Source organism: Typopeltis vanoorti, chromosome 8, assembly GCF_054136105.1.
Source record: "Typopeltis vanoorti isolate ZY-2024b chromosome 8, IOZ_Tvanoo_1.0, whole genome shotgun sequence".
NCBI classification, from domain to species: domain Eukaryota; kingdom Metazoa; phylum Arthropoda; class Arachnida; order Uropygi; family Thelyphonidae; genus Typopeltis; species Typopeltis vanoorti.
In genome coordinates, this window is record NC_143556.1 from 69,547,741 (window position 1) to 69,560,045 (window position 12,305).

Below are 12,305 nucleotides of genomic sequence, written 5' to 3' on the forward strand. Positions count from 1 at the left end.
TCCACCACCTACCTTGCAAAATTTTCCTCTATATCCATTCTTATAAAGATCTCCATACCAACTTGTATGTTTTTGTCATATTCCCTTCTCCTCTTTTTCAAACCTTTAAGACTAAACTTCTTCAGTCTGTCTTCATACAAAAAATTCCACAGGCAAGATATCATCTTAGTTACCTTCCGCTGGATCTTTTCAACTTTCTCATCTCCATTGAATGCAAGCAACCACATCTGAGCACAGTAGTCCAGATGTTGTCTTATCAAAGTTACTTGTAGGAGTGAGGAAGTTGTTGAGATATCCCTTGTCATCCATCCCAACTTTGCATTATCAGCATATAATTGGATATTCCCTTCCATACCATCCCAAATGTTGTTAATATACAGCTTAACAGATTGAGTTATCTGCACAGATAACTAGCACAGATCTCTGTGGTATTCTGCTGGTCTACTTCCATTTCTTAGACTCATCACCTCTGTGCCTTACTCTCTGATACCTGTCATTTTATATCCATTCTCCTTTGGCTATGCTATTACTCCATTGTGAGAAGGGAGCAAGTGTATCTACCCATCTCCAGACGCGAGTCTCCTAACTCGCATTCAGATATAATAGCATCTCTATTTAATAACTACTACAAAAATAAAGATTGGTCTATAACTGGCTGCATCAGTCCTGCATCCACCCTTGTATAATGAAATTATCTTGTTTCCCTTCCACTCATTAGGACTCAGACAACACTGACAATCAAGTTAAGGGGCCTTGCTTATTCTCTTGAACATTCCTTTAGCACTTGTGCCGATATCCCATCCAATCTTTATTTCAATCCAACCATTATTTCAAACAGTAACATATCTTGTTAGGGTTAGGTACCAAGAGATGGCAGCACTTGTTTGCCAGCCTCTTCATCGGTGGCTGCTATAATTAGTGATAGACATGGGCCAGCTATCTCTGATTGGCTACTGGTGGAGATTGAACTGCCCACTCTATCACAAAAGCTAGATAGGATATAAAGGCCTCGCCTACTCCCTATAAGGGAATAAAAGGCATTAGTTATAGTTGATTAATATATTTTCTTCCACCTTGGCTTCCAGTTAATAGGTTTTTCTGTCTGAATGCATGCCTTAATAAAGTGATTAATGCCTGACAATGGTTCCATAAGCTTTTCTTTTTTTATGCAACTCTTGGTTTAAAATTTTATTAATCCATTAACTCCCCCTTGATTTATTCTTCTAAATCTGGGATTGCAGTCAGTAAGAACTTCTTTGAGCCATGTCTTGATCACTTCCAGCCAGTGCACTGATTCTTTCTCTAACATGCAGATATCATACCAAAGAACAGCTTCAAGCCACCTTCTCCATTTATTGTAATCATTCAACTAACAGTTTCACATATGCCCTGTTTTAAACAAAACTCCTACATAATTGATCCTGCCCAAGTTAAAACTGTGTGATTACATTACTAGTTGGTGGGATAGCAGTTATAGCAAGAATACTGGCATTTGACAACTTTCTTTTATCTTTTAGCATGCTTTCTCCACCTCTCGTCTATATTCAAAGTTGAAGTTACCTATAATGATATCACTTCTTATATCTATAAGAAGTGATATCATTATAGATAACTGGATCCTTATATATAGAGATTAACCTTATGTCTATAAGGTTAATCTGCTTATATGGTTCCTAGTCCTCTTATGATGACCCTGCCATGTAGGCATATAACTGTGTATTTTGTTCTGCTAACCTCTATTTCAGACTAAACTTCTTCTGATCCATTGATTATATTACTCCTACTGCCACTACTTTTTGGAATCTTTGCTCTTGTTGGATTTAATTCCTCTGCAGTCATTATCAGGGGTCTCCGCCTTTGCCATCCTCTCTATCCTCCTGGCATACAGAATAGAAGGTCAAGCATGTCTCACTAATGTCAGAATTTTTTTGTCCCTTTTCATTTACTAATACTAAAAATACATCCTCTTTATTTCTGACATTAAGTGAACATTCATGATAATGACTGCCAGGCTAATACATATTCAAGTAATTCTTAAAACATGACTGATTTAAATAAGTAGCTTGAGATGATTCCTGAACCAAGTTCCTTTCCCCACTGCTGTAATCACTATTTCTTCTACCCTTATCTGACAAAACTAGTCCTATTCTATGGGGCCCTTCCTTACTGCTGATCTCTTTTTCACTCTCCTTGTCTTCATAATCATAATGTTGATCACTCACCTTGAAATGTGCATGCAAGCTCTCATGCAACCATCCCAACATACCTGGTTTCCCTATTTATAGTTATTCTTTCACTGAAGAATAATTTCTCGAGGATCCTCACATCTAGCCCATCTTCTATAATTTAATATATTATTATCATTGCATGGGCATCTCTATGGAGTAAGAAGACTCATTGTGGGAGTCCCAAACAATCAACCCAGTATCTATTGTACCTCTCTTTGAACTCACATTTGACTGTGGCAATCTATTCTGCTCATCCATCAGTCTCAAAGTGAAAAACCTAGTCCTTACACCTCTGCTAACATGCTCTTACTCAGTTTCTAGAGATAACCTCTTGTTCTTCTCCTTTTAGCCAAGTATATTGAAATATTTCCTCTACCTCAGTTCTGTAAAACACTTTTAGTGACTTAAATGTTTCTATCATATTCTCCTCCTTTTCATCTATTAACTTACATTTGCAATCCATCTGCAATCTATCATCATAGGAAACATTCCACAGATCATTCACCATCTTAGTCACTTGGCACTAAATTCTCTTCACAACTTTCTAATCTGAAAGAAACCCAGATGACCAGATCTGAACACCATAATCTAGATGTGGACATATCAAGGTCTTATAAAGAAGAAGGATAACTTCCTTATCTCTACATGTTAGTATATTCTTCAATAACAAGTAATCCTGTGAGCTACCTTGGCAACCTTTGCAATATGCCCTTTAAACTTCAACTCTCTATCTACTGTTCCCTCTCCCAACTCCCTGGCTTCATCAATTTCCTGAAGTACAGTTCTCTCAATAATGGTACACAGCTTATAATCTTTTTATCCCAAAATGCATAATTTTACACTTTTCCGCATTAAACTGATGCCTATCCATTATGTTTTATTATTATTATTATTATTCGACACCTCCAGGGAGTCCATAGACTCGTCGAGGGGAGGGCACCTGCTCTACAGCTCTCTCCACCACTCAATCCACCAACTGCAACTAACCACAACTACACATGCCATCTACTGCCGACCACCACCACTAGTTTTTTTTACAGACAATCACAAACATCCATGCCCACAGGGATTCGAACCCGCAGCCTTTTGCCTGGAGAGCGGATATGCTAACTACTTGGCCAGCCAGACTGGTGAAGATAATTGAGATATTTTGGATCTTGGGGAATGTATTCTTCACTTCCCAAGATCCAATCTCCATGGAGTAAGAAGAATCATTGTGGGAGTCCCAAACAATCCACCCAGTATCTATTGTATCTCTTTGAACTCACATTTGACTCTGGCAATCTATTCTGCTCATCCCTGTCAGCCTATTTAAATCATCTTGCAAGCTCTGTACATCACCTTGATATTATTACCCTACCCAATTTTGCAATATCAGCAAACAACTCAATATTTCCCTTCAAATATTTCCTGTATCATTTATGTACAAATTAAATAGCAGTGATCCAAGCACAGTCTTGTGACACATTAATTTCTCCTGTATTCTTCTTCTCCATATAGTACTGTTTGGTATCTTTCCATCAGTCACCCTTTTATCCAATTTAAAAGAAAAGGAACCTATATATATATATATATATTTAATAGTTTGAGGTTGTACTTCTTGTATTGAGAAATACAAGGTGAAAAAAATACTGTCTTTACCCTATATATATATTTAAAATTACTCAAATTATTATACTCAAAAAATAAAAATTACTCAAATAATAATCACTCATAATTTTAAACTGTTACATGTAATTTCTTTTCTTTAATTGTAGGGAAAAAAGAGAAGATGCATAAAACAGAAATTTATCCTACAAGAAACTGTGAATATCAGAATATATGTTGCCGCTTTAAAGATATGCTTGGACTGCCAGGTTTGTGTAGTTTATGTTTTTTTTTATCAGTGATAAATACTATGTACAGTTACATTTTGGGGTATGGGAATTGATGTGTGACAGTTTTTTTTTTTTTTTTTATTAACTATGATGGGGAAAGAGAAGAAATTCCTAACTTCTTATTACCCATATACATACATGAACTAATGTACTGTCAGTCGATCATCCCATCTCTCATGTATGGGCTCAACATAGAAACTGAAAATAAAATAAAATATGGCAGTAATAATCAAAATAGCTATGTCAGTTTGTGCCACTACATAAATTCAAAAGTTTGTAATGTCAAACTTCTAGATAGGTGTATTCCAATAGGAATACACCTATCTGGAAGTATTCCAATAGGAATACCGCCAAATATGAGTAATTCATACTGTTTTTTTTTTTTTTTTTTTTAACATGATAGATAAATTATTGTGAAGAAGAGCATCCTTCTCACCACTTTGATGAAATGCTTTTGTATTTGAAGTACAATCTCAGATATGAATATGCTTGTCCAAAGAAACTGTGAAGCTCTCCATAACTTACACTCTTAATACAAGTGAATGCAGGACTGTTCCAAAAATGCAAGAAGGTTTAAACTGATAAAGCAAATTATTATATTTGCTTTATCAGTTTAATTTAATCGTTTGAAATGTTACAGATAAAATAGCCAAATACTCATGCAGTACAACTTAAAAGTTGTCTTCACACCACGATGAAAAGTATCCATGATAGTAAGATCACTAAAACGGCCTCATGCTTTTCTCGAGCAATGTACAAACTTTTTTTGTAGCATGTGGCATCCGTTATGTTGGACAGTCAGGTCATTGGAGAAATCTGCGTCAAAGTACATATCAGAGATGTAGAGGAAAATGTGAGCATATATCAGGATTGGTGTTTCATACCACTAGAGAAAAACATCAAGTATATTGAAAGTTCATAGGAATGTCAAGTTGTTGGAATTCAACAACTACATTCACAGATTTAAAGAAGTTGCCAAAATGTTAGGTTGTTCAACCCAATGTAACAAAAACCAAGGTCTCATCTTGAACCACCTTTAGTCACAATATTTCAAAGACCAGCTTAGCTATGACAGATGTTACACAGCACATCACAACAGTGAGCCATCCATCTGACATCTCGATGCTATTCATCATCTAGTTTAAGTTCAATCGATGTATAAATAGTTGTTAGTTTAGAAATTTCTGCATTAATACTCTTTTTTTTTTCCCTTAATTTTTTAATTTAATCTGAGGATATATGCAACAGAATATACAAAACTAGTCATTAAACTGTTCTTTTTCTGAATGTCTTATATGAGTAATTCATATTCTGTTTAAAAGTATTTTAAATAATAGATAGATTATTGTGAAGAAGAGCATCCTTCTCACCACTGTGATGAAATGCTTTCGTATTTGAAGTATAATCTCAGATATGAATGTGCTTGTTCAAAAAAACTAAGAACAATGAAAATGTTCTTGTTCAAATAAATAACAATGGGCATTTTACACCATAGAAACTTCAATTCAAATTATATTTTTAAGAAGCAATATACATGAAAGCTGTACTGTTATGTATCATATGGACTTTTATAGTGTGCTCTATTCTCTTGCATATACAGCATATCAACTGAAATAATTGATTTCTAAACATATACATTAATGTTAATCTTGTTTGGTTGAAATATATAATTACCATCTCTTTCTACTTTAAAGATGCTTAACAGTATGTTAACTGAATTCAGATATTAGTATTTTTCATCCCAACTTCCCTTTTCATATTAAGCTTGATAGCCTATCATGGCCAGGTAACTTGGTTTCCTAGAAACCAACTGATAGGATGGTCAATTCTGTCTGCAACGTCAATATATTGTGTATATCTTCTTCTGGCTAATGAGTGTGCCTGCTTTATAAAACCCAATTTATGGGAGAAAAAACCCTGCCACCTCTGTATGAGACCAACTAACTCAACTTCACTTGAAAAGCCTTGGTAAAGGCTCTCCAGCCCAATGGCATTGTTGATACTAGTTGAGCTATGTAGGCTCATATTAGTATTTTAAGTCATTAAAATTGTTTCCAATTTCACATGTATTAAACTCTTTTAAAATCATTTCCAGATCTATATTATAAACAATAATACTTCACCTTATGGCACTTCACTTTATGATGATCTCCTCATACGATGCTTTTCGATTATGACCAGTACTCATTTATACAATGCTATATTCATTCCTATGATGTTTTTTCAATTATGACCAGTGTCCATTTTTATGATGCTATATTTGTTCATATGACAGGTTTAGCAACGTGACACTCCCATGAATCAACTGATGAACAGTTTTTGTGAAGTATTTGTTTACGATGTCGTTGCTTACTGCACTCTGTGTTTTAGTGTTTCAGTGTGAATTATAAGCTATTTATAACTATTATTTTATTTTATTGTTGTTAATAATGGTAGATAAAATTAAAAGTAAGGTGCTGTTGCTTCCACTAAAAAGAAGAAGATGCATAAACCTATTACTAGATACAAAGATTAAAATGGGGGAGGAGTGCTTAAGGGTCAAAGCTGTATGACTGAGAAACCTCCACATAGCCTTTAAAGAAATGCAGAGAACCGATCAGGGCTTCTAACCTAGTGTCCAATCCTCACCTTCTCATGGAGCACCCTGTTGGGTATCTACCTAGATACTGAATTGATGAAGAAGGGCTGGCAATTTGGGATTTAGCCAACAAAATTGTATTCTTATTGGCTTAACCTTCATGCATGAATTTTTATATTCATTTATAAAAAATTATGATGATACAGTACCATTTAATCTTACAGTATTACCATGAATTCATTAATTTTGCTAAATTTGTGTCCTGTATATGTTAAAAATGATGTCCTCATCTGAGGACATAATTTTTATGTGCTCATATGAGGACATCATTTTTATGGGCTTCATATGATAATATGAAGCCCTCGTGCATAAGGGCTTCATATTATAATATGAAGCCCTTATGCATGAGGGTTAAACCAAAATATAGAATGAGGGTACAGCATGAAGAATTTCATGCTGGCTGGGTCGTCACCTGGTTAAACAAGGCCCACTTTGTTTTCGCCAGGGAACCAGGGCAAACAGCAAAAAGTCAGCTACTGGAACAAATCCTAAAATGCACCACCAACTCAACATCACCAGAGTTCAAGATTGGTACTATCAACATAAGAGGCCTGAATGGCAAAGAAATGGAACTAGCTGTGGAATTGGATAAGTACCAGATCGACATAATAGGGGTCACTGAAACAAAAAAGGCAAAAACTGGTGAGATTTTTCTGAACAATAAATACAAAAGGTTACATTCAGGCAATGACAATCAAGGAAAAGAAGGAGTAACCATAGTATTCAACACTAAATACGACGCTACTATTCTTGAATGGCAGGCAGTCTCATGTGGAGTGATGTGGGCAAATGTCAGAATGGGGAACTGGACAATGAGACTTATTTGTGTCTATGGTCCCACAGAAGGTTCTACTAAGGTAAGGAATTTTTTGAGGCTTTAGAGAAAGCATGATACAATGAAAAAAGGAAAAGTTTGTCCTTGTTGGGGATCTAAATAGCAGAGTAGGAAATGATTTTCAGACATATAAAAATATTTTGGTAAAATTTGAAGAAGAGCAAAGCTAATAATAATGGCAAATACCTGATGGATTTCTGCTCAGGACATGGACTGGTTATTACTAATGCAATGTTCCAACATAAAAATGCACAAATTCACATGGAGAGAAGAGGCAAGGAATAAGAAATGTCTCATTGACTATATTATTGTTGATAGTGATGTTTTCTCACTGGTGCAGGACACCAAGAATGTACAGAGGATTAGAAATTGGAAGTGATCACCATTTAGTCTTGAGCAGGATAAAATTGAATTTCATATTGAAAAGAAGAACACGTAAGAAAGTTTTAAAGAAAATAAAAGTTGAGCAGTGCTCTGATGTGAACTGTAGACTAAAATACACAAACATCATTCAAGAAAAAATGAAAGAGTTTGAGAACAGGAACCAAACCTTGGAGATTTAGTGGCAAGCTCTGAAGAAAACGCTGATTGATTCAGCCACAGAGGCATATGGTAAGGTTGTCTGCAAGGATAGAAAAATCAGAACTCCATGGTAGACACAGGAAGTTAATGAGGCAGTGAAAGAAAAGAAGAAAGCATATCAAAAGTTCCTGGCAAATAAGTCAGCTTGTGCTCTTAAAGAATACAGAGAATAATGTAAGACAGCAAACACTGTAAAACTAGCTAAATAAAAGTCATGGGAAGACTTTGGTAAGACCATAGAAAATAAATATCAAGAAGGTGGCAAAATATTCTGGACGTTGTTGAAGAAGCTCAGAAATGGAGGAAAGAGTGTTGTAAAAGGAATTAGACATGATAAAGGTGACATGAAAACTAGAGAAATAGATATCCTTGAATTAATTCTAAATGAAACAAGTAGTGATGAGAGCATAGCAATTAAAAAAACACTCAACAGACTTGTAATCAGAATATCTATACTTGAAGTAGAAAAAGCAATCAAAAGCCTGAAATGTAGTACTATGAGAGCTCTGCTCAAATCATCCAGAATTCATCCCTCTATCCAAGACTTCTGAACTATGCAGAGTACAGCAGGAGTAGATGATATTCGACCAGAAATGCTCAAGTACGGAGGTATAAAAGTCTTACAGTGGCTGCACTCTGCATAGTTCAGAAGTCTTGGATAGAGGGATGAATTCTGGATGATTTGAGCAGAGCTCTCATAGTACCCATATATAAAAAGGGAAATAAAACTGAATGAGAGAATTACAGAAGTATTTCTCTACTGAGTATTCCTGTTAAGATATATGCAAGTATACTTGAGAAATGGTTGAGAAGGATTGTGGAAGAGAAGCTTGTGAAGAACAAGCTGGATTCAGGCCAAATGGAGGCTATCAGGATCAGATTTTCACTTTACAACAAATAGTTGAGAAATCACGGGAATATAACAAAGATCTGTATTTAAGTTTTGTAGATCTGAAAAAGGCATATGACAAGGTGCTATGAGAGAAGCTGTTGAAATTGCTACAGTTATATGGTGTCAATGGGGCATTATATCAAGCAATACTTAGTCTTTATTTGAGTTGTAAGTCAACAGTTAGAATTGAAGGAAGTACAGGAAGATGGTTTAATGTTAAATCTGGTGTCAGACAAGGATGTACATTATCTATATGGATCACATTATGAAAGTGGTATTAAACCTGATATCAAAATTCTAGATGTTCATTTCAGATATTTGCTTTATGCAGATGATGTTATACTTCTAAATAAATCTGCTATAAGTCTGCAAGATTCCCTGACTTAAATTGAATAATTGTTTTAATAGATATGGTATGAAGGTTAGCAATAACAAGACAAAGACAATGAAAATAGGCAGAAGCATTGAAAATATCAACTGCATTGTGAATGGAGATCCTATAGAACAAGTAAAACATTTCAGCTACTTAGGCATGATTTTTAGTGAAGATGGTAAATTAAATATGGAAATAGACAACAGAATCAACAAAACTGGAATGGTAGGAAGTCAAATGAACAAATGTATATGGAATAAAAGAGAAATTAATCAAAACAGTAAATTAGCTGTATACAAGACAGTGTTCAAACCAATTTTAACTTATGGATCTGAGAGCTAGGTCAGAAGTAAAACACTTGACCAAAGACTAGAGACCACAGATATGAGAGTCCTGAGAAAGATTAGGGGCATGAACAGATGGCATCAATGGCAATATCATATTAAAATTGAGGATATTAGGAAAGAACTTGATATTGTCAGCATCAAGGAATTTGTTACCAGAACTAATCTCAGGTGGTATAGTCACTTAAACAGAATGGGAAAGGAAAGATTAGCAAAACATGTGTTCTCTGCCAGGTTGGCAGGAAAAAGATCCAGAGGAAGACCGAGATATGGGTGGATTTATAAAGTAAAAAGTGCCTTAGAAGATAGAAATATAAGATCTGATAATGTTGGAGTCTTGACAGGTAACAGACTAATTTGGAGGAAAATTATAGATAGGAAGTTATTAATGATTCAAATTTTTCATGTAGTATTATCATGTCTTGTACACCCCTTGAGGATAGATATCAGGAATTTGATGATGATGATGATGAAAGATTAAAATTATTACAATATAGTGAAGATGATGTATTGAACACTGAGATAGGCCAGTGGCTAAAATCTTACTTCACAGTTGTTAAAACAAAGATAAAGTGAAAAGTGCTACTGGTTAATACCACAGTTTTCCATAAACGTGACAATCATATTGTCAAAATTTTAATGGTGTAGAGCAGTGGTTTTTAACTGGTGTTCTGCTAGCTGGTTACAAGGGTTTCGCCGGTGAAAGATGTCACATGACACATTTCTGAGTGTAATTGGCTACTCTGATCCTAACAACTGAAGACCGCTATGCACGTTGACTTCTAAATCAATAGAATATCGTTCATAGGTCATCTGTTTTCAGGAGGGACATTTTAGACTCTATTACGTCATATTTAAAAAAATTTTTAATTTCACGGGAACAATGTGTAGGAATTTGTATGGATGGTGCTCCATCAATGGTAGGCTCTATTAAAGGATTTGATACTCTTGCAAAGAAAATAAACCCAAATATTATATCTATGCACTGATTTTTGCACAGAGAATCTCTAGTTTCAAAAACATTACTGACAATATTAAAACCTGTGCTAGACCAAGTTGTAAATATGGTAAATTACATCAAGTCAACTTTAAAAGCACACCTTTTTTAAAGACTTTGCATATCTATGGAAGCCAAGTACAAATCTTTGCTTTTGCACACTGAAATAAGATGGTTATCTAGGAGTAAAGTGCTATTCCAAATTTTTGCACTTAAGAATGTATTATTGGCCTTTTTTCAAAATGAAGGTACAGATGCTTTTGTAAAATGTCTTCAAAATGATATTTGGTGTGGTAAAATGGCATATTTAGCCGATATTTTTAATTACTTAAATAGCGTTAATACAAATATCCAAGGCAAAAATGAAAATATTTTGACATCCACTGTCAAATTGTCAGCTTTTTAGAAAAAAGTATCTCTTTGGAAAAACCGCATATCAGAAAAAAATACAGTAGATAAGTTTCCTTCACTCCATAATAAAAATGTCGAGGGAATTATTTCCATTATAACAGAACATTTAACAATATTGGAAGAAAACATTTCAAGTTACTTTCCTTCCCTAAATACACACAATTATGATTGGATATGAAATCCATTTGGCACAATTAGCACATCAAGTTGTGAATTTTCATTACAAGAAGAAGAAAAATTAGTTACCTTGTCAAAGGATCATACTCTACAAATGAAATTCTCTGAAATAATTTGAGGAATTTTAGATTTTTGTCCAAGCCAAATACCCAGCTCTTTTCACAAGGGCACTGAAACTTTTGTTACAGTTTTCAACATCATATTTGTGTGAGCTTGGTTTCTCAATATTAACCAATATAAAAAGTAAAAAGCGTGAAAGACTTACTAATATAAATAAAGAAATGAGAGTAGCTATATCACATGTTATTGAGGAATTTTGGATTTTTGTCCAAGCCGAATTCAAGCTCTAGCTCAAGCTCTAGAAAAGTTCAAGTATCATATTAAAATAAGTTCCATTTTTATAAAAGGCAAGTCCATGCATATTTTTATTGGTAATTTTATGACCCTAATGCTTTTGGTGTTCCCCAAATTTTTCTTATAATCAAAAGTGTTCCATGACTTCGAAAAGGTTAAGAACCACTGGTGTAGACTGATGACTAAACTGGTTGGTATGTTCTCTTAAATCAAGCTATTCAGAAAAACTTTTATATTTGCAAAAATTATTCTGAAATTTTTGTTTGCAAAGCTGCTGTAAATTAATGCTTTATCTATGTCATTTACATGCATATATGACAGCTTTTAAACATTATTAAATCATTATGTTCATCTACAAGTGGGGGGGGGGAGACAGTGATTCACTATATGATGGTGGTTGGTGGTCTGGAACCTAACATATCATATGACCAGGATATGCCTGTACTTGTAAAAAAAAAAAAAAAAAAAAAAAAAAAATAGAATATATTGATTTGTTAAAGCATATTTTGTTTTTACTTTTTTGTTTTAAAAAACTGGAATTTGTACATAATTTGGCTATGCTAATATACATTATGCTGTACTGTATTATATACAATA

The 12,305-nt window shown here is 34.3% G+C and overlaps 1 protein-coding gene across 3 annotated transcripts in view; it reads left to right on the plus strand.

Annotated features, from left to right (window-relative positions):
* Window positions 1-12,305, plus strand: part of Neurl4 (neuralized E3 ubiquitin protein ligase 4) — a 646,806-nt gene that overhangs the window by 560,805 nt on the left and 73,696 nt on the right. For all 3 annotated transcript variants that reach the window (XM_090397278.1, XM_090397280.1, XM_090397281.1), the window contains one exon: window positions 3,986-4,084. In XM_090397278.1, the coding sequence (XP_090253404.1) occupies window positions 3,986-4,084 (99 nt within the window). The remainder of the gene's footprint in view (window positions 1-3,985; window positions 4,085-12,305) is intronic.